Below are 24,352 nucleotides of genomic sequence, written 5' to 3' on the forward strand. Positions count from 1 at the left end.
AAGTCTTAAGCAGACACAGTCTCTAACGCGCTTCCCTGACCCTAAGAGGACAAACGTTGAAGGAGAAACCACTAAATATCTTAAAACACCGCTGTCCAATTGAAGCCTCACCGGACAGTCTACATGCCGCCAACACACATTCTGATGAAAACCTGGTGCTTGCCGAGCCCGGGGGAGGTAAAGCCAGTCCAACCATTAAGGGTTTTGTTTTATTTCCATCACACGACCGGCGTTCTCAGGGTGTTTAATTAACTAACTCTTTATGAGGAGAAGGAAGCAGTAAAGGGGGGAAAAACAACACACACACACACACACACACACACACACACACACACACACACACACACACACACACACACACACAAGAAAAAACAGAACAAGGTAAAGATTTAAAAATAGCAGGATGTTCCAAACCGGCAACAACCACCTTCGTGTGCGATGCCGACTCCATCGCGGACAAGCTTTACTAAAAGGCGGCTGTGAGCCTGTCAGTTTAGATATGTGCGGATTCCATGAATGATTTGGAGTATTTTGAGTAGATTGGGGTCGGGAGATTGAAGAAAAGGCGTTTTTGCCTTTTTCGATAGGTTGGATGGGGGTGGGGGGTGGGGGGTGAAATGGAGATTTCTGGAGCTTCACCTTCACTAGATGGCACTGTTTGCTTTACAGACACATTAGGGGAGGCTGCTACAGGCTGTGCGTGAGTGTGTGTGTGTGTGTGTGCCTGTGTGTGTTTGGCTCCAGCAGTGGACGAAACAGGGCCGCCAGAAAGACACATTTGAATGTCTCCTGCCCCCCGCCCCCCAGCCAAACACCACCCAAAAAAGATTTGTACGCTAATGCGGAAGGTGGGAGAGAATAATGCTTGGGTGAAGAGGGATGCTGTTGACCATTTATCCTTTCTGGTCAGTGAATTAGAGGCTGCTCTTGACTTGCTGCCTTGATTGTGTCCATGGTCTACTGCCTGCATGACTGTGATCGCGTGTGTGTGTCTGTGTGTGTGTGTGTGTGTGTGTGTGTGCGCCTATTTGTGCATGTGTGCGTATTTGTGTGTTCGCTAACGTCACAACCAGACGACTGGTCGGTGAAGTAAACACCATTGAGAAAATAATAGAGTCTACAAGGTGTTTATGAAATGGGGCATGGACATAAACACACACACACACACACACACACACACACACACACACACACGCACCCACGCACACACGCACACACACACACATACACACAGCAAACATGCAAACAAAACCAGGAGCCAACTAGGAGAAGCACAAGCAAACAAAGAGAAACAACCATCTTGCAGTTACAATCAGAAATGTACAGCAGATACACCCATACACACATGCACACACACACACACACAAGCACACATACACACGTACACACACATACACACACACACACACACACACACAGAGGAGACAATGAATATGAAGCTTTGGTCTGTTTCTATCTTCCCATTCAGTTGGTGTGCTTGGCTTCCATGCTGCCAGAGGTTAGATTTAATGACATAGTAGGGAAAGGAGAGAGAGAGAAAGAGAGGGGGAGAAAGAGAGAGGGAGGAGGGAGGGAGAGAGAGAGAGCGAGAGAGAGCAAAGGAGGTCAGTAGTAAGGGACAGATGAGAAGCAGAATACAAGGGAAGGATGAAGAGCAGGGAGATGACAAACAGGCAAAACAGCAGATTTGCAAATGAGGCACACAGGGATGAGAAAGAGAACGAGAGAGAGAGAGAGAGAGAGAGAGAGGCAGGAGGGCAGAGGAGACGCATGGGGCGATGGAGAGAAAAAAAGGACAAAAGCGCAAGAGAGAGAGAGCGAGAGAGCGAGAGAGAGAAAACACAAAGACGCACCGCCACCAGGCACTCGTCCACGAAGGGTGTGAGCACGTGCGGCCGGATGGTGACCATGATGTCCCTGAAGTCCAGCGCCGAGATGGAGCCGCTGTGGGCCCGGTCCCGCTGCACGAAGGCCTGCCGTGCATGCTCCAGCTGCATCTCCTGCCACCCCCCGCCCCCAAAAAAAAAAACGTGTGGTGAGGGGGGGGGGGCGAGAGGGTTAGCTGATAACCGAAATGCACATGCGGGGGGGAATCAAACCTAAACAGATCTTCTGACGCTGGTAGTGTGAACGGTCAGTGATGACATCATAGCACGGTGTCATCGGCAAACTTTAAGTGTACACGTAACACCTGGGATTGAGAGGACACCCAAACACAAAACACATGAAATCATCCTTGGTTGGATTTTCAACCCCTCACCCCCTCTCAGGCACAGGGAGATAGTAGTGCTGTGCCCACCAGATGAGGGACATCACCTGGGTTCTCCCAACATCCCAAATCCCTAATTTATTACACTCAGGTGATACCCCCTGCCACACACACACAGGCACAAGCAACCTATATAATCACCCAACTGCTCACTTATCCCCTCCTCTGATACACACACACACACACACACACACACACACAGGTCCGGAGGGACAACAGCAGGCTGCGGTAAGGGGAGCTCCCGGAAGACCTGTGGAATTGACAGCCATTATCGGTACCTGTAACCACAAGCCTACGGAGACAGGTAGTAAACAAACCGCTGACACACAACACCTCGGCAGCAGCAAGCGGCACGTCGAGAGGCTACGCCGCGGCAAAAGGAGCCACACCGGAGCAAGCGCCACGAGGGGGAGGCGGACAACGGGTCGGCGTCGGCATGTTGTGCCGTCGACTCACTTGCGGCGGGACTCGCTGACGAGAAGGACGAGAGCGGCCGCCGGCGAAGGATCCCGGGCCCTCGCACGGGGCCTCGTTCAACAACGGCAAGAAGACAAAACTCACCTTTGCTCCAAGCCCACTACGGCTCGACAAACTCCCAAGACCACAGCTCACAAACAGTCTTAAATTTACTTACTTTATCCCAAACTGATACATTAATCTGTATGTATTGGTTGTATGTTATATAACGTACATAATTCGTATCCTAGATTAGCAACCGAGAGCGCCTTGCATTGAACTTTATTACGTTTGACATTCATGGTGGTTTAATGACGTTGAATGTGTCCTTTGGGTGCTATAATCAAGTTGAGACCTGAGTGGATGTGAAGTTAAATGCTGCTCACAGCTTTGGTGAAGTCCACACTGTGAAACCAAGAACGAGAAATGTGGATTCTCAAGATGGTGAACGCAGATACGGCGAGCGGTGAGTTGCAACGTCAGTGGTTTCCAGTTTGCGTGAGGCATCATTAATAGAATAAGCAACGGCGGGATTGTTTTCGGGGGCTGGCTGAGGTCAAAATCCCAAATATCATAGGAGAATGCAGCGCTAAATCATACCCATTTGTTTTGATGACCAAAGGCTGAAATGGAGAGGAGAAAGAGGCATCGCCACGAAACCTCAAAAAATTGGGTTGGTGACGTATCGTTTGGCAGGATGTGAGCGCAGGGTCTTCGGCCACTTTTTTGGGGCTGGTGTCGTTCTCCATCCAGTGTGCCTGAGAGAAAAGATGCCACCCCCCCCCCACCCCCCCCCGGAAAATGGAGGGGGGAGCTGACATTTGTACAAAACCGAGCAAAGACCGGGGAGGAATTGCAGTGGAGCGGGTATCACCGGTATCACCCCGGAGTGCGGAGGGGGAATCGCCCCGGCGACCAGGCACAGAAAACAAATTTGCGAAACAGAGGCCCATTAACACGCACTTAGTAAACAAGGTGAGATATTTTGGTGTCAGCCTTCAGGACCGTCTGACTCAATCTCTCTCGCGCTTTGTTTCCGAGTAGTTCAGAACGCTCGGGCGGAGGAATAAAACCCAGGGGAGGAGGAGAGGGAGGAGAGGAGCTGCATCTTAAAAGCCAAAAACAAAGGGGAGAACGAGATGAAAAGTATTTGCTTGTCATTTATGGCGTGCGTGCGTGCGTGCGTGCGTGCGTGCGTGCGTGCGTGCGTGTCCGAGTGGAGGAAAAAAGAGAACAAGGAGAGGGAAAATAAATCCCATTCCCAACTCTTGAGCCGGACGAGTCGAGAATTTGGAGAGCCGCACGCCGACCGCACACAACAACAAAACAACTGTGTTCCATGGTGGTGGAGGAGGTGGAGGAGGTGGAGGAGGTGTGTGGGGGGGGGGGGTTATATTCTCAGCCTCTTAAAAACTTAACTTGTTGCAACTGTGTGAGGGTTTTTTTATTTGGAGAGAGGAGCGAGGGAGGGCTGCGAGCGGGGGAGTTTTAGACAAGAGGCCTTCGCCGGTCACTTTATTTGCCCTCAGAACGCATAACACACCTCCTTTTCTTCCCTCTGTTTCTCTCTTTCTCCAATCCGATCCCCGATTCTCACGACGGGGAGGGACTGTCTGACCATCTGCACGGTGACGCCAAAGCCTGGCCCGTGGCCAATGAAAGCCGACGTTATGAAATCGCTCCGTCAAGGTTTTGTTTTTTTTGTTCGCCGAGGATTTGTTGGAAGCCCGTGGAGTCACACCTTGGTATCGCCAGCGTTTCTAATATGTTCGCCGACACGCCACTTCCCCAAAACGTCGGCGATGCCATTATGCGGCACGGTTCTGACAACGCAGGCCGAGCCTTTTGGCCGCCATCCACATGTGAGACGGGAAAAATGCGTGTAATTGGTAAGAATCTCTGGCTTCCATCAAATCAGTAATTGGCCAGAGAGAGCCTTTGTGAGAAATGTGCGCCGCAAACGTTTTCCCTGATAATCCCATCTTGTGAGCATCTGGCAGCGCCGCGGTTATCACGGGCGAAAAACACAATAAACACATACATGTACGGCAGAGCGGGGAGGGAGTAAAAAGGATGGGAACATTCTTCTAGGGTGGGGAGGAAGATAGGGAATTGTAAAAAAAATAACTGGATGCGTGCGGAAAAGTCCCGGAAAGGGAAAATGATCCGCTATGGTGCTGTGTGGTTGGCTGTTAGAACCTGTGTTTGTCTAAGAGCTGAATTGTCTCTTATTAAAATTGGCATCGGTTTTGTAGAAGGACTTCATTGAGGAGACATGGTGAACTAATACACAGAGCATTGAGTACATTGTCACTGCAGTGGATTAAACGCCACTGAGACAATTCCCCCCGTCCAACTTTACAGTCAACAACCTTTACATCTGTTGGTATTTGTCAATTGCTGTACATCAAATGGTGGCCTAAATAATCCAACTTCATGTGGAACTCTGTTTCAGACAAAATAGTCCAAAAGAAGTTAATCAAGTTTTCAAGTCACACGGGAAAAAGGAACAGTCTCCAATCATGACATTCAAAGATGAAATGCTAGATTTTCCCGGCATCAAACGAGCGCAGCTCTTGGAAGAAAGAAAAACATCTCTGGCAACAAGAAGAGAGGGCTTCTCATGTCCAGGAACAGTGTTTCCCTGGCCAGACTTTACAGCCTTAGCAGCAATGAGAATGATCGAATCCAGTGCAGTGTGTGTTCAGTGTTGAGCAACGAGTGCCGCCGCCGCCGCCGGAGCTGGTAACCACCGAGAAGGCGACCGGATCCGTCGTAAATGCAGAGTACACGTCTACCGGCCGCAGCACCACTTTTGGTTTGCACTCCTGTGCAGACACACCACGCAGAGATATCAAGAAGGATAAAAGCAACTCTCACTCCCGCACAGACAGACAAATAGAGATGTATAGTGAGATACAAACAAAGTAACAACTATGCACAAGTATGCTTACATCCAACACGCACACGCACACAAAACATATCCCATAGTGCCCATTGTGTGTCAGCCATCTGGTCTAAGTTAAGTGCAATATAAAAAGCTCATTCAGATACATGGTGAGTGTAGATGCAAACTTGGCACGGCTCGGGCCTTCTCTCCCAGAGCCGCCCCCGCCTCTCCCTGCTTAGGCCCGATTTTAGTCTAGACATCATATTGGAAAATGGCTCGCACACCACAAGTACACTAGGAATGTTCCGGCACCGCTGGTACTATACTATTTATGGAGGTACGACTGTGTCTCTACCTGTCTTAGAATAGGCGGCGCTAGGTGTGTGTCGGCTAATGGAAAACAAATGCGGAAAACACCGCGAGCATGAAACCGCAGCGTTTCATAAATGGCTAATCTGCTCAATGTGGAGCGCCGTGTTTGAAAGATATAGTACCAGGGAAAATCAGAAGGTACAGAGTGTGCGTGTGTGTGTGTGTGTGCGCGTGTGTGTGTGTGTGTGTGCGTGTGTGTGTGTGTGTGTGTGTGTGTACGCGTGCCTGCGTGTGCAATGTGTTTTTTGTTTGGTTCCGGACTTGTGATCGCCCAGGTGAGTCTAGATATGAAGGGATGCTCTGTGCTGATTGCCTCTGTCTAGGTTCCAACAGGCAGTAGTGGAACAAGTACTCAGACCTTTTACTTCAACGAAAGTACAAATACCCTGACACAAAATGACCAATCTTGATACATAATTAAAATGTTTCTTTCGAGAAAGAAAGAAAGAGGGAAAGAAAGAAAGACGATTGGACTTCATGCATGTTCGTGTGTGTGTGTGTGTGTGTGTGTGTATGTGTGTGTGCGTGTGTGTGTGAAGGAGGGAGTGGACTCACCAGGAGAAACTGGGTGAACTCGCCGTAGCTCAGCTGCTTGGTGCGCCCGGTGCCAAAGTGCAGTCGCATGAACTCGCAGTCCCAGTTGAAGGGGATGTGCTGGTGGATGGAGGTCTGGCTGAAGACCTGCTTCACATCCTCTGCACAGGACAACACACAGGACACAAACCGCACTCAAAGTCACACGGCATCGGGAGGAAACCTGTCCCGACTGCAGTGGTTCCCAATGTGGCGTCCGCGGACCCCCAGGAGGTTCCAAGGGCTGCCTGACCCTAACCCTAACCCTAAGTTATTATAATATCCACCATGAAGCTATTCAACTCTTAAGACAACTTTCCGGACTCTAATATTTTCTCCTGTTGAGAGCATCCCTTGTATAGACTATGGCGGTGGTTCTCAACACGGGGTCTGGGGACCCTCAGGGGGTCCTTCGAGAGGTTCCAGGGGGTCCCCAGCAAAATGATTAATCGTTAAACTTTACCGTTAGAGAAGGTACAATAAAGACTGTTTTGATCCTAGTTTCACTGTTATCTCATACCTAACAATTCAAATCTTCTAAATTGGGGTTCCAGAGACAGAATGTTGTCAAACAGGGTTCGTGGACAAATGTGTAGCAAATTAGAGGGGCAATAGACAACTTGTTGGCCGCTATTGTAAAGACAACCGGATCACTTTACGTTTTCCTCAGAGTACTCCGTGTAAATGATCAACGCCACTTTGTAAATATGAGAGAAGAAAGAAGCGTGTTCACTGAAGAGGTAAATTGAAATTGCACACAATCACAATTTTAGTTTAATTCGGGTCCGAGCCCGAAATAAATTATTGTTATTGCTCCGTTTATTCCTCTTCTTCCGATTATTCAGCCTTTCTGAGTAGGCTTTTTTAGGGCCTTAAGATACTCGAAAACTCACGAAACTTTGCACACTCGTGAGTCCCAGTGTGTCATTTGATATTCTATGGTTCCCATGTATGGGTGTGGCAATATGGCCGCCCCTAGAAAATTAAAAAAATTCAAACCTTGTTTTCAGTTGTTTTTCCATGAAAATTCACAAAATTCGGTACACATACAGTATGTACCATCACTAGACTTAAAAATGTTTTTATTTCCGCAATGACCGAAACTCAACAAGAAGTCGGCTATATTTAATTAAATGAATTAAAATTAATACTTTTTTATTGATTTATTTATTTATTATTAATTTTTTAGTCAAACTGCGGTCTGTTTTGGTCATTTTCATGCTTTGTACTTTTGCAAACCCTTCCTAGGCGATTTATCGTATCGACTTCAAACTTGGCGAGCGTCTACAAGACACCTTCACAATTTAAAGTTATTAAAAGCATTGAATTTCATGTTCGAAAAGGGCACTGTCTACGTGACCTTTTTGTCACTTTTTGGTCATTTTCATGCTCCGTACTTTCACGAAATCCTCCGAGGCGATTTATCGGATCGACTTCAAACTTGTGTCCAACCGACCGGACCCGGTCATCACTGCTTGCAGCTTTCATTTCATTTCTTTTGGTTGAGCAATCATAGACATACTGTATATACATAGAAGCCACAATGACTACTTCAGCTCATTGCTGCGATACATCAACGTCTCTGCCATATTGGAACGGGCAAGACTGGCCTGTAAACAAATAGAAGACCATAACATTTACATTTCTCAACCGATTTCAATGAGTCGTTTTTATATTCAAGAGTTTATGATCTACCTGGAGTACATTGTTCCACCATCCACCATTTCCACTGATTGTTAAAGTACTTCCTGTGACGCACAGCCATAAATCCTTCATTTTCCTGGGAGTTCATATCCAGTGGCAGTCCGAAATGCATAGTCATAGAGGCTTATAGGGAACCAATCTAAACTCTGATGGTGTCATTATTCTATAGCCATTACACTGTGCAATCAACATTAACTTCATAATGATACGTTAAAGCAAAAAAGTTCTCTATTGCCCCTTTAAGGTTCCTGGATATAAAAAATGTCAAATTCAAATTGAATATATTGAACACAAAAGGTGTCGCTGAGCACTGAATAGAGGTTAGATAAAGGTCAAAAGTCTTATATGTATGCATATACTTTTTAGTATATTACTGTATATTATCCCCAAATAAGACACCATTTCTGTGGTTAATGACTGTAGACATCCTCTCGGTCTTCACCGGGAAAAGTGACTTGACAATACATGTACAAAAACCTTCTCCCTCGGTGGCTCCGACAAGGGACCAAACAACATCTGGTTTGCGTGTTTGTAAACCCAGCTTAAGCAAATCGAAAAATTGCTTGCGTTTCCTGCCTTTTAGGCGTTAGCAGTGATTTTTTTGACACGACCAATTCCACGGAGAGAAATCATGTTGTGGTTGATCAGGATTAGGACGTGAAATTCCTAAACGGGGGTCTTCGGTGACGGAAAGAACAGTCATTTTTGTTGTTTTTGGGTTGTTGTTTTTTTAAAAGGTTCGTTGGCATCTGCATTCTTCTCTTTCTTTCGCTTCCTTTTCTTCTTCCCCCTCTTCGCCGGCACAGCGCTCCTCTGAGCCTCTGAAGACACTGAACATGAGTCCCAAATTACAGCCTTACTAAAGAAACAAAAACAAGGCAATAGAGCGACCTGTTTCTTATTACCCAACACACCGCGCTCCTGAAGGAAGAGGGGGAAGAAACAATTTCACAGAGAGAAAGAGAGGGAGAGGGAGGGGATTTTCAATACGGCTGAACCATACCCTTTTTGGAACAACTATTTCTATTTTTTTCCTCTTTTCTTTTTACGCCTTAATGAGGCAATAAATATATGGCCTCTAACTCCTTAAAGGATACGTATGCGCAGAGTCCAGCGTTTATATTATCGGCTTTTATAGACCTGTCAACACTCAGCACTCTTGTTCTTCTTTTTCTTTTTTGTTTTTTTTTTTCATTCGTCAAATCTTTCTGGCTGAGGTACAATTCTCTTTCGTACACTTCTTTCAGATGTTGCTGTTTTATGAACTCAATATACCTCCCGCCCACCACCCCAAATTATGGATTTATTTTTTTTGCGAGGCTCAAAAAAAGCTGCATTCAAACCTTTAAAATCTGGTGCGCTGCCGCCTGAGTTTTCGCAGAAATTACTCGGGTTATTATCAAATAGTAAATGGCTTTACAAGAGTGGGAAAAAAATGAAATAAAAAAAATAAATCTGAGCACGGCCATTTGCCGCCTGGAAAAATAAACAGGGCTTTAATGCAACCGTAAGCCACGGCAATGAATACGTTTAATAGGTAATAAAGCGGGGAGTTGTTATATGGGTGAACCCGAAGAGGCCCTTTAATCTAATGGCCGCCAAAGAGAACTGCGAGAGAGGGCAAGAAGAGAGAGAAATTCTGTCATTTATCACAATAAAGCAACTGACAAGTCCATAATCTCCGCAGTGAGTTATTCCGCGGACTGGTCACTGGATGCGAGTGTCACACACTGCAGCCGGTGTTTGCGGGGCATCATAATGCGCCATAATGTTTTTCGTGCAATTTTCCACTTGGGCGTGAGCCTCGCGCCATGCGCAGTGTCGGGATGTTCATTAACCTTTGGGAGAGGCAGAAAAACAACAGACCTTTTAATTGCCACCACACCGACGTCATCCTAATCGGGCCTTTTAAATATGAAAATTTACATATGTGCATATTTAATCAGCCACCATGATCTTACTCCCCGTCGACGGCGACAATTAAAATAAAATTCACTTACACCAACCCCCCGCCCGTTTGGGCGTGCGACATGTGTGGCGCATTTCAAATCAGCAACTAATGCACCTCCACACCTACAGAAGCACGGCATTAGGCTTGTTTAAATCAATTAGGCAAATGGGGGTGCAAACGTTTTCCCCCTCAAACCTCCTGGGCTCCGGGCTCCCGAGCTCCGGTGCCAATCAGAGACACCCTCCCCCACCACCAAAATCCACCCTAACAACCTCCACCCAAACAGACAAATAGTCCCCTGCCACCAGAGTCACCCCCACCCAGCCCCTTCCACAGCTAACAGGGTCACAATTAGGGACGAGAATTCCACTTCTAAGATAAGACAAGAAGGCCATTCCATTGATACATTTTAAGAAAACATATTTACCCACCCATATTTAACTCATTTTTTTTAATAAATGTCACAAAGAATTTCTTTAAAAAACTGTTTTCTCTATCTATTATCAGTGACAGGATGGCTAGGTTATGCTTTACAAATCCCATCAAACATCAAATTATCTGTAATAAATATTATCATACTTTACCAGCTTGAATTGAGTTCCTCTGAAGGCCTTAATAATGTCACCTCCTCTTTATGATGTCACCTGTCATTCGTTTTGGAGGGAAAATACATTGGTTTGATGGGGGGAAAGCAAAACTGGGGGACAAAAATAAGTCATCATTGTGGCAGTGTCGCCTACCACACACCACCCAAGTGGCGTTTTCAGGGACCTCCGGCACAGAGACACAGATGATAGGGCACCAGTTTATTGTAGAGAGTGGGCTAGTTGGAATAAGCCCAGCAGCAGATGGAGATGTGTCATGACAGGGCTCCTCCCCTGAGTGTGTGTGGGGATGGAGGTTTTACCTGTTGCTCGTTAGACCAACCAACGAGCAACAAGTATGCAGCCACTCTGATCCTTGGCCCCAATTACATAGACCCAGGTCAGGTGTGGCTGCTCAAACCACACCTACCTCACACCACATACACCGACCCCAAACTGGGGCCAGGGAGAATATCTAGCCGAAGCCTAACACCCCCCACCACCACCACCACCACCACCAAGCACAGAGCAAAAAAAAAAAGAAATGCTTAAAATACAGACTCTGAAACAGGGTTGCTATACCTGAAAAGGGCAGACTTGGACGCAGGGTTCCTATACCTTAAAATAAGAAAACACCAGACTCTGAAACAGGGTTCCGATACCTTAGACCAACAAATGTCCAAAAAAATTAACTGGTCCCCTTCCAGGTTCCCTGGAGCACCATGGTCGACCGACTTCCTTTCCCCAAGGCTACAACAGACTGCCTCCTCCTCCCTGCCGGAGTGTCGGGCCTCGGGCTGCTGTGCTGGCTGGTGAAGGCGTGGTCAGACTTGGCTGCTGGGCTGCTGGATGATACCGGCGGTGGCTGCTGGGCGGAGTAGCTTGCTGCCAGCAGTTACCTGTGGTGGTTACTGTGGCTGCTTCTACCCCGGTCCTCCGCCGGACAACCTGGATGCTGCTGCTGCCAGTCGGGAGAGGGCTGCTGCTGTGTCCCTTCCTCCTGCCGGAGAGTGCCTCTTCAGGTGCCAGTGTGGCCGTTTCGCCTACCACACGTCACCCAAGTGGTGTTTTCAAGGACCTCCGGCACAGAGACACAGATGACGGGGTTGTAGACGCACCAGTTAATTGTAGAGGGTGGACTAATTGGAATAAGCCCAGGAGCAGATGGACATGTGTCTTGACAAGGGCTTCTCTCTTGAGTGTAGTGGGGGGATGGAGGTTTTACATGTTGCTCGTAGGACCAACCAACGAGCAATAGGTATGCAGCCACTCTGAACCTGGGCCCCAAATTATAGGTTTACAATTGTGCTTTGGTGCTTAATTTGTACACTGCATGGTAGCACTTTCCTTACCAACCATTTCTTATGGTCGGATAAAGCGCAAGGGTCGATCCTGGCCAAACTATTTTGCTTTTGTATTATTTTATGTTCTAATGAGTCCATCACGTCTTGCATGTCCTGCTGTCTTATCGCTTGTGTTATGGTGTATTTCTGCTGCAAACTAATTGTTCCTTATTGTCCTTGTGGGACAATAAGGAACTGAACTGAAGCTAGCCTATCCTTAGCCTCGTCAAAACTTTACGTGTCTATCACAGATCTCCCTGAATCTCCCTATCTTATTTTATCCTGTCCTATCCTATCCCATCCCATCCCATCCCATCCCACCCCATCTTATCTTATCTTATCTTATCTTATCTCAAAGTGTCGGGCCGGGCTACCTACCAAAAGTGGCCGTTCCGTTTCCGGTTCTGTCGAACAAGAGGAAGGCGACCATGAAGAGGGCATCCGGGGCGCACAGCACCGACTCGAACGCCACAAACTCCTGGAAGGAGATCAACCTGAGAAACGGAGAGAGGGAGAGATAGGACCGTGGAGAAGGGAGAAGGTGAAGAAGAAGGTCATACTAGACACCATTTTGTCACTGGAGCTGGAGTCTCATTACTGGATTTGTGAACCAATATTAAGATACGATAATATAACACCTCCAGAAGTTGTCAGAACAGTGCATGTCAGAAAAAGATGCCGATATTGGAGCAGCTATAAGTTTAGATCTCTGTGGCAGTTCTCCTGCCACACCCCACCAAAGTGACTTTCGCGGGCTCCCCGACACAGGGACACAGGCAATGATGTTGAAGACAAACCATTTTATTGAAGAGAGTGGCAAGATGTAACAAGCCGGGAGCAGATAGAACGTTGTCGTGACAAAGGCCTCCTCATGTGTTTGTGGGGATGGGTGATTTAACCCGTGCTCATCGATTTCTCTGAGGAGCAACAGGTGCACAGTAATGCCAGGCGGTCTCAAGAATTATAACCATATTTTTGGCCTTTAATTTCAGACTCATATTCATATTTAAAGTCAGAATGGGTATCCATTGTATCCATGACATGGTTTTGTGACGCTCAACAAAGACCTTTAATTATCACCGAATATAACTAATTAATTTACTGCGTTACTGCGACACTGTGATCATTGTCTTAGCATGCTGAAACGGCACCTTTCAACCCTCACCAACCCTGAAACTCCCCTATCCAGTAGTCTATTATTCCATGTTATTTCTTAATTTCATTCAGCGTGACGGATAGAAAAAATAAAGACGTTTTTTAAAAAGCTCAGTGTGGGTTGCCAGTCCGAATCGGCAGCTGGCACCGAGAGCCAACTATACAAAAAGAAAAAAGTGCTTGAATGTGAAGTTTTACATTTCCCCGTGCCATTTTAAACAAGCGGGGCTGTGGTGGGAGCCAGAGAAGGAAATCCCCCCAATAACAACTTAATACAATGTGAGCTGCGTCGTGTTGGGAAACTAATGAACCCCTGATCACCCTCTCTCTCTCTCTCTCTCTCGCTCTCTCTCAAGAGTTTTTATTCAACATTGCCACCTCCTCACAACAACACATATAGGTAAATAAACAAACAAAAAAGCGCTAAAATACTGTATGTACCGGAAACCCCCCATGGGAGATTCCTCAGGGCCACAAGTGTGTGTGTGTGTGTGTGGGGATCTCGATCAGACCATGGCTCTGAGTCGCCACAAATGGCATCCTCGATGCATTTTTTTCCCAAATGGATGTGATAATTACAGAAGGGGTCAGTAGGGGGTGGGGGTCGGCACTAACTGAGCTGTCTGTCCCCAGAGCGTTGATCTATTAAATCTATTTCAATTTCCACGGAGATAGTCCTGATTACATTTTCCTTGTCACGCTAATTAATTATGTTACTTACTGATATAATTCCACAGCGTTTGTGTTTGGACTTGGTTATGGGCTGTATGTGTGTGTGTGTGTGTGTGTGTGTGTGTGTGCGCGTGTGTGTGCGCGTGTGTGTGCGCGTGTGTGTGCGCGTGTGTGTGTGTGTGCGTGTGTGTGTGCGCGCTTTCACATTTAGATGACAACGTGTGTAGATTTGCGGATGTGAGGCAAATAAAACAAGTCAACGGGAAGATATAAGTTATACCTGAGAAAGTAGAGTTCTGAACATTGCACTCAATCTGTCTTTATCTATCTGTCATCAGTTTTGTCTCCAACTTACAACAATGATGGGTGATACGTTTACTATTTTATCATTATCATAACTGCATAACTTCATTAGGGGTCCAGCCTTGAAGGGGCCCTATTGTTTTTATTAATGAAAAACTGACATAAGGAGTTTATGGATCTCCTTAATCCGCTGCACTCACAGACAAGAGAGAGAAAACATTTGTATTTGGGGCAATTGCAATATGCCGTTGTCCAAGTTTGATTCAGATCGGTCCATTATTGTGGAATAATTTAGTAAAAAACTGTAACCGCCACAAACCGCCAGCACGTGCATACTGTATGTGACTGAAGTCAGACTTTCATGGATCTCATAGATCCAACAAATGCACAGAGAAAATCTGAATGCGATTTGTATTCAGGAGAGTTCCAACATGGCGTCGTTCGAGTTTCATCCAGATCGGTTCAGCATTGTGGAAGAAGTTTGTGATCAACAATCACTACCTCACCAAGATGGCACCACCACCACAGACGATAAATCCTTGCACGCATGCGCAACTTGACGTACACAGATCACGTGATAGCACTGCAGTCTACCAGGCCGTTACGAGTGAACCCCTGCACTCCGGAGGAGATAGCCAGGACACTGAGCTCTCTGTGGATTGCTGTCGGCTCCGGCAGGCAGCGTTATCGGCTCAAATCGGCCTGTTCACCGATTGGACTTTCAGCTGAGTGCAATTTACCCTTGTTTTTTGTCTGATTGCAATTATCCATGTGTGGCAAAGTAAATAATCCATGCATCCTGCAGATACAGTCGCGATTGGACATATAAGGTACAAACTCCTAACCATGCAAAGTTACAAAGTGACTTACAAAAGTATTGTATTATTACTATTAACCTTTATTATGTTTGACAATTTTTTAGCAAAAGTATTCACAGATGACAATTAGATTAAACAACGCGCAGCGTAAAAAATTACAGTACAGTACAATACAAATATTGTTATTGTTCGGCAGCCCCTTTTGAAGCCTAAAACTATCTGGAACAACAACTTCAGCACACAACACACACACACACAAACACGGTTTACGTCTTGCTTAAAATGCGCTATCACAAAGAGCTCGTGGTTGACGTTTTACCCAAATCGATCTCCATACGGAGCAGATATTAGCAAAAATCCGACCACATTTTGAGTGATTTTAACACAGACGAGCCAGTACATCTGAACCCGCTAAAACTATGGAACACATCTTTCATTTAAATCGGTGTATCACAAGCATCTCGTGGCTTAAATTTCATCCAAATGGATCAACACAGGGAGCAGATATTAGTGAAAAAACAAGAACATTTGACCCGAAATATTCAGTTGGTCTTCTTTCAAAATTGGACAAGATGAGGTTTACAATAAGATGCTTTATGACGTCATCATATTATTTACTATAAATGCACAGATTTCGATTGAGAATGTCCAGTCCAGTGTGCGGTCTAGACTCGGTCACTTTGAAGTCTTTAGAAATGACCAAACTATAGATTAAGTGTGTATTTATATGGTAGATGACAGTAGATCTGTTAAATTGATATTTTAAACCCGTGGTCCACATTACTCGGCCTGATTAATTTAAAAAATAATAAAAATGATTGTTTAAATGGGGTCAGCACAAGCCATGCAATGGTAATTACCCACAGAAATATCTGTGGGTAAAATATATATATAAAAGTTTTTCGCATTTCATGGAAACTTAACTTACTGAAAATGTAATATGATTTCATATTTTTATTAAAAAACTCAACAAATAAATTGCGTTCACGGAAACTCGGAAAATTGGGCTGCGTTTCAAAGAACCTGAAAAACTGTTGAACGCACACAACATGACTAAACTGGACCCTGTTTATTGCAGCAATATTTGTTATTGTTATTGTGTTGTTATATCTGTTGTTTATAATCTAAATGTATTTTTAGTATCTTGAAATGATGAACATGTAATAGATTATTAACATATAGAAGATATATATAAGATATTTTGACAATATACAGTCTAATTGAATGAAATAATGTAATACAAACTTTTCCCATAATGTTTCCTGTTTATGGAACATTTATTTGAAAAACAGCAATTTTATTCTGATGTCATACTAAACATTATGCAATTCATTTAATTGAACGGTATGGTAATTAACCTGTAATAACATTCAACATGCAATTCAATGAGAAGATAAAATAATAACAAAGTATGCAGTGCCTTTTCTCTCTGCTTCCCAGTGAATTATAATAGTTTTAATAACAAAGGACTTGGGTGATTTAAAAATGAAGCGTGCTGTTTGCAAGTCGGTGGAAGGGGCACACGAGTCAATGTAGCTTATAAGGAAACACAGATAGTGAAATGAGATGGAGAAATGACGACACAATCAATCTTGTCAATCTTTGTCTCCAGCAGGTAGACAAAGATTGACAGAATCAAGATTCCCAAATGGACGGAGCTGACTCATTTGTTTAATTTTTGAAGGTTTTTCTCAGTTTCCATGTCTGCTTTTTGCCCAGTCTAGGGTTTCCTAGTCGAGGATAATGAGCATATTATCGTTATTCAAGAAGACCAAAATAAATCCAAGGGGGCATCTTAACAGCAAACACACACACACACGCGCACACACACACACACACACACACACACACACACACACACACACCACAGGACAAACCCATTAATGGACGTATCAGTCAATGACATAGGCTAGTTAGGCTAGCCCATATAGTCCTGGCAGAGGACGAGGCCCATGATGGTTGATTAGCAGCGCCGTGACGACTAGGAGACAATTACCACGAGAGGAGAAGCCACGGACCCCGAGGAGCCACTCCATAATCAAATCAAACCGACAGCATCTTCCAACCATCAACTCATGTGGCGTGAATCCAAACCGGCCCCGGACGCAGCACGGAGGCCTGACTCATCTGCGGTAGACATAGAGCACTCTCAAGGGGTTTGCCGAATCTTGGGACGGGGGCTACGAAAGACTGCCGATGTATGACGCGGATGGGGATCAGATCATGTCCGAGAGCTTCCCCGAAACCGAACCGAACAAAACCGAATCGAACCGCCCGATGGAATCAGGATCACAAAACCAACATGGAGACGTGGGGACGAAGGGTATTTCACGGCGGAGACTTGATGTTACCTTTAACCTCAACCTCTGACTCAGAGTGAGTCGTCGGCGATTGGTTCTCCCCAGAAATCTTTCCATATATCCTTTTTTTTTTTTATATCATGTCTTTGTCAACCAGCATTTCACCATCGTCAATTCCCAGCAGGGGGCTAAATACACACCCCCGAGCGGGAAAAAAACAAGCCTCGGAAATACTGTTTACAAGTGCTGTAAATGTAGTGTGTTGGTTTGGGGATAGTCAGACAGAGGGATGGATGGGGGGCAGGGAGGCAGAGGAGCTTCAATAATCCCCCTGTCCCCGCATCGTAGAGTTGGTACTGACAGCCTTCCACCCACCTAATGCTCACTCATGCACACGCACACACGCACGCTCGCACCCACGCACGCACACGCACACACACACACACACACACGCACACACACACACACACACACACACACACACACACACACACACACACGCACACACACACAAACATACCCTCGCAGACATTCCCCTACGGAGGTGAGCGCTAACTGCCGGAATCTTTTCCTGAGGACACCCGCGAGCCGGCAAACTACTATTTTCCCAGCACGCTCTCTTAAACAAAGGGTTTTTTTTCCTCTTTCTTTCTTTCTTTCTTTATTATGTTTTTACCTCGGGAAGCCTATTTTTCACACTTGCAGAGGCCGCTCTTATCAAGCACAGGAAGGAGGAAGAGGCAGCTGAGTGAAAAAATATTGACGGGGGAAAAAGCAGAGGAGAGGAAGGAAGATCCTGGTTCCAGGTTTAGTGGGTTAGGGAAGGGAAAGATAGGGAGGTGGGGATAGAGAGACAGACAGATAGATAGTTAGACAGACAGACAGATAGATAGATAGATAGATAGATAGATAGATAGATAGATAGATAGATAGATAGATAGATAGATAGATAGATAGATAGATAGATAGATAGATAGATAGATAGATAGATAGATAGATAGATAGATAGATAGATAGAGAGATAGATAGAGAGACAGATAGATAGATAGATAGATAGAGAGATAGATAGAGAGACAGATAGACAGATAGACAGATAGACAGATAGATAGATAGATAGATAGATAGATAGATAGATAGATAGATAGATAGATAGATAGATAGATAGATAGATAGATAGATAGATAGATAGATAGATAGATAGATCGGGAAGCACAACGTGAAAAGTGATAGAGAATTTAAATAAGATGAGTGAACCTCCATCTTGGTATTTGTGGCGGCTGTAAGCACAAACGTGCAGCAAATGGCTGATTCTCCGGCACTAAGAAATGACTGTGCTCCACAGCCCCCTGTCTGTCTATCCATCTAACTCTCTCTCTCTCTCTGTCTCTCTCCCTCTCTCCGCGGAAAAAATAGGGAGCAAGGTGATTTTGGCGGAACATGTGGGTGCCGCTGTCACTATATCCCTTGATTTACAAAGTCAGAGAGGAGGAGGCAGAGGAATGCATTATGTTGTTTAATTCCGAATGCAGACTCACGCAAACACAGACACACACACACACACACACACACACAGACACACAGACACACACACACACACACACTCATTCTTTCACTTTAAAAACGCACGTTGGAAAGCGCACGTGCACAGATTTAATCTATTACACCTGACTCATCTTGCTGGAATAGAGTCGTACCTGGCTTGGAAACAGCAGAAGGCACAATTTTGCATCGTGGTATTAGACACGTGTACCCGCCAAGATGTATTGTTTACGGGTTGTTTGCATGCGACCGGGTGCGCCGGATCAAAATACAGTTGCTAAAGTGGTTTGTTTTCTTGCCGCTGGTTCCTTTCACAAAAGGACAGCGTGCCGCGTGCTTCAAAAACAATACGTCTGTGATTCCAGCTTACATTAGAGAGCTGATGTGGCCGTTTGCTCTCCTCTATACCCATTAACATTTCCATTTGCAAGAGCCGGCTACTATGGTATAATCATCTTGTTTTGCTTCGGGCTCACGCAGAATGAGACGTATTTCGGGTACATAAAATAATTGTCAGCATTGTGACAGGCCCCCAACAATGTCAACCGTAAACAAATAGGCCGCGTCCAAAACCCAAGGTCCGTGTCATGTGCTGTATTATGTGGAACAACCCTGATGGAAAAAAACTGACTTTTTTTTTTTTTTTTCATTTTGCCCCCATATCATTGCAAATCCCCTCCGCAAAACCAAAATGAGGTTTATATACAAAGCCCGGGCCATGGGTTCCTCATAGATATCCCCTTAATAACCCTGGTGCCACGGCCACCATTTATCCTGCTCTAAAGCCGCACAATGCATGGGAGTGCTTCTGAATAGCACGGCAATTACAGTGCATATGCACGTGCACGTGCGTGTGCGTGCGTGTGTGTGAGTGTGTGAACGTGGATGAGTGTGTATGCCTTTTTTTCCCCCACTCTTATGAAACCCTATAACAACCTCCCTTCCCTCGCTACAGACACACGTGCACGCACACACACACCCTCTCTCTCTCTCCTCGGAGCGGACATAATAACGTGAAATGACGTTGCCATGTGCACTTTGCTCTTTGTACAAGCCCAGGTGGTTACCATAGAGATGTGTTGTTCTCTTCTTATTTTTGACGTAGCCTAACATTTTATTACCTATCATTATGTATCATTAAATGCATACATATTAATGTAAAAAAACAGGGGTAGCGCAGTTTGGGGGGCGGGGGGGGTTGAAATTAGGGGTGAATTTATAAAAGAAGAGGGAAAAAAACGGCTGAAAATGTTTGATGTCTTCTCGCTAAATAATTCAAATATAAAAGCATGCTACGCATTTTTTACACCAAAGGACTCAGTTAACCATTTGTTTATAGGATTCAAAATGATGTTGGAAGGGTGGTCACTAAAAGAAAAAACGAAATCAAAGGCGTACATAATCAATGCACCCACAGCTCCAACAGGAGTCCCCCATAAGCATACATTGGTTATCTTGGTATATGCTTGTATACACAGTATATTTATCTATATAGGCTTCATTTGCAATTTCTGAGATTCTGATTCACCAGAGAACCTGTAAGATTCCCCGATGATCACTTTAATTGTTTTTTGTTTTATCTTTTTGCAGTCATTATGCACCAAAATAGGTATAATATACCACACATCTTTGGTTTTCAATGTTTTGAGACCGATGTTCAATCCCACATCATTTGTGCCTCTTAGAGGCTTTAGTATTGTCGGCCTAGTATACTTCTGTATGATATAGCATTCCTGAAGCAGAATACAGACCCATCCTTCTTCTGGTCCACAACCCCGGCCAGTAGCGCCGTAGCCTCTTCCGACAGCCTGACCTCCGTGTGGGCATGGAGGAAACGGCTCACAAAATCCTCCGGTGACATGAAGTGGTCATCGTTCTTTTTGATGCTGGCATACTGCAAGTGGTCAAAAAGAAAAGGCCACAATGTATTCACAATATAATTCTATCCGCTTAATCAATAGGGGAAACGAAAAAGGAAATCCCCAAAATGATGGGGAAAAAAAACATCATACAAGCCTAACCTTTTCAAAGATAGCTTTCAGCTCAGTAGGTTCAGCCCTCCTTGGTAGAACGACCTGAAAAATGGGAACAAGCACAAAATATATTAAAAGGTACAAGTTCACAATTTAACAACTTTCACAACATGAGCCCAGCACCCATAGACGGTGCTATCTCAATGGCATGCTTCATCGTGCACCATCGTATTGGACATGAACAGGTGTGATTTAGCGCTGTTGTAATTGACCAATTGGACCTCCTGCAATTCGCTTGATGACCCTGTAGAGAGCCACATACCCCAGTTTGGGAACCCTTTGTCAAGATACGAATTAACCAACGCCATTGTTGACTCAGTCTCAAAGGACAAAGGACAAACCGTGAAAGTGATGATTTGAGGTCTCGTTGTTGCAACATAATAAGATACGCCGCACAGAAAAAGGCTGCACAATTTGACCAACGAAATGCAAGATTTTTATTTGACATAATTTCTTTCTTTCTTTATTTCATTTCTAGAACACAGGTTTAAGGGGGGGAATGTACACACCCTTATTATCATCCTTTTTCATATCAAGGACCCTCAATCCGATTAAGCGTGAGGCCACAGGGACCCAAATCCATACGATTTTATCTCCGGAACCCGAATCTAAGAAGATTTTTATTGTTCGATATAATTTAGTCCGTACTTCCATACCTGTCTACACTGTAGGGAGATAACAGTGGAACTACGATCAAAACAGTCATTGCTGTACATTTTCTAACAACGCTAATGTCGATAAATGAAATACTAATACTTTTGCTGGGGGACCCCCTAAGACCTCTTGATGGACCCCTGGGAGGTCCGCGGACCCCACGTTGGGAACCAGTGCCATAGCCTATTAAAGGGAGGCCCTCCACAGGAGAAGAAATAAGAGTCTGGAAAGCAAAAGTGGTGAGGGTCAAACAGCTTCTTCTTTCTGTGAATAACTAGGGCGGATAAGAAGACTGTTTCACCCGGCATCAGTTTCGACGATGCATTAGTTGGATCACTTTCGTCATGCGCGGTCAAATGGTATTTAATTCAGTAGTAGGCATGTAGGTAGATAGCAAATAAGATTATGAGTTGCCTCCCTCGCCTGCTGCCTGCTCTTAAAGCCCCAATGTCATCGCAGGGCGGTTAGTGTTAACCTCCGGCACGTCCTCTTACCTAACAAACCTTAATTAGCATACCACTGTTAAAGATGCATTTATACGGCTCCACTCATTACTACCAGGTCGAAGGAGCACCACCTGTTTGTTAAAATAATAATAATAATAATAATAATAACAACAATGATAAAAGTAAGATTACCTTTGCCGCCATGCTAAGCAAGCTTTACTGTCAAGTACCCTCGGTCACTTCCTTGCGCTTGACCACGTTGCCATGGAGACGGAGATTGCGCCGGCGCAGTGGAGGGAGGCGAGAGCGGCGAGAGCGGCGCACGTGGCGCGGGGCCAGGGGCGGCGCCGGTGAGCGGCTCGACCCCTTCTGAAGAGTCGGTCCCTGGCGTGTCGCTCAGCAGAGAGAGAGAGAGAGAGAGAGAGAGAGAGCCGTTCCATCTCGCCGTTTGTCGGGAGAGTCGTTTCAGCGCAACATTTCACTCCCTCGAAATGTTATGCACTGCGGATCTCAAAAGCAGTTCAGCCTTAAGGCTCTTTCAGCATTCTTTCAGGGTGGTTTGTGTGTGGGAAAAACGATCATAATTGACTCGTGTCAAAATGACTTATTGTGATGGCGAGTGTGTATTAGCCGCGTTCAACACGAAGTCCATGAGTGCACACTTCTCAAAATGAAACTATTAAACCATGCCTTTGTTTGCATACTCTATTTGATGAAAAACAACTGTTTTGTTGTTGCCCGCCCAAGGAATCCCAATGCCCACCCTAAGATGGCATCTGCGTAAGGCCTCTGCTGCCGAGTCATTTCAAACCTTTGTTCGCTGTGAAGGAATCGTTCGCGAGTCAGTTATCACGACTGGTCAGTGCCATCGTCTGCGTGCGTGCGTGCGTGCGTGCGTGTTTTATTCAAATCTAGTTGATAAAACTAAAAGTAAATTACATTTGGGAGAGGGGTGGGGGTGGGGGGGTTGGTAACATTGTTCCGTATTTACTATCTTATCTCCCACAAAGTGCAGATTTTCTTTGCACTGTATGTATTTGATATTAAAAAAAAAAATACTTTACAGCAACAGGGAATAAAGCACCACAATGGAAGTGGGAGATAATTTAGAGTAAAGGCGTTAGCTCCATCCTCACGCCCCGTCTTCATGCTTCCTATACTTTTATGTCCAGCGTTTCCAGCCCATCTGTAAGCTTTGTGCCAGGAGGGAAAAAGGTGGAGTGAGAATTTCATGACTACAAAAGCAAAGGTTAACATTACTCACAGCATAAAAACAATTTAAAAGGGAGCAAAAGGGCTCTAATGGCCCGACAGCCTTCAAAGAAAATCCATTTTGCGCTCAAAATAATTCATAGCCTTTCGCCGGTGGTTTTTCAGCTTCCCTGAGACCCAGCATGAACCACTGTATTTTTCCCAGCAGGCACTCTGCTCCTCGCAAAATGGCCTTCGCCAGGGCATTTCCCGCATCCCCTCCAAATATTGATAGCACGGAGTCCTTGGCTTATTGGAAAAATGGCTGTAAGTAATGTTTTATCAGCCAATGCAATCTCCGAACCTGTATTTACTCCTGTCATATGACAATATTTGACAAGATTAATGATTTGATCCGATGGCATTTTATTTTCCATCACTGTCAATCTGCCAGCAAACAACTCACTTACTTGTGGCATTTACTGCTGGAGGCCTGCTGCCGTGTTTGCTCTGCTCACTGTATTATTCATGAACTACAACATTTATTTGTGGTATGTAAACTACAGTCTCCGTATTGGTAAATACCCCCATTTTTCGCCGCTCAGGAAAACGTATTCCAGTCTGCATGGGAAACGCGTCAAAAATAACAGTAAAATCCAATGCTTTCTGGGGTTGTTTGGCGTTCATTTGTAGGAAGTCCCTCAAATATTATCTTAATTTTTCGGAAGGAGGGGGCGGGGAATCAAACTTTAAGAACCGTGAGGAGGACTGCCCCCCAGAAATAACCAGCTAATGAGGATAAACCCTCGCAACCTTTAACCTTCCCCCGGCCCGAGGGGTCTCCCGCGCACATCCTGAGGGGGCCACGCGACCCGACAGAATGAGCGATGAGTGACGGCCGGCCGTCCTCCTATTTTTAAACCCCGCTAAACACAGAGCGTCCAAAATAGCCCCCCACGCTCTAAACAAATGATTAGGGCCATTTAGGGTCTCGCCGCTGACCATCGTGTCCCCATTAACAGGCAATGACAGGGGCCCCTGGGGGCCCGAAGGGTTTAAAAGGCATTCTAATAAAAGTAACAGAGACGCAGGGATGTGT

The 24,352-nt window shown here is 45.3% G+C and overlaps 1 protein-coding gene across 1 annotated transcript in view; it reads right to left on the reverse strand.

The window, feature by feature from the left end:
* Positions 1 to 22,266, reverse strand: part of slc25a13 (solute carrier family 25 member 13) — a gene marked incomplete at both ends in the record, with an annotated part of 54,549 nt that extends 32,283 nt beyond the window's left edge. The window contains 6 exons of the mRNA XM_080018533.1: positions 1,854 to 2,000; positions 6,543 to 6,682; positions 12,521 to 12,636; positions 20,681 to 20,823; positions 20,951 to 21,004; positions 22,255 to 22,266. Of these exons, the coding sequence (XP_079874659.1) occupies positions 1,854 to 2,000; positions 6,543 to 6,682; positions 12,521 to 12,636; positions 20,681 to 20,823; positions 20,951 to 21,004; positions 22,255 to 22,266 (612 nt within the window). The remainder of the gene's footprint in view (positions 1 to 1,853; positions 2,001 to 6,542; positions 6,683 to 12,520; positions 12,637 to 20,680; positions 20,824 to 20,950; positions 21,005 to 22,254) is intronic.
* Positions 22,267 to 24,352: the final 2,086 nt, after the last annotated feature.

The sequence above is a fragment of the Zeus faber genome, assembly GCF_960531495.2.
Source record: "Zeus faber genome assembly, chromosome: 1".
Taxonomy (NCBI): domain Eukaryota; kingdom Metazoa; phylum Chordata; class Actinopteri; order Zeiformes; family Zeidae; genus Zeus; species Zeus faber.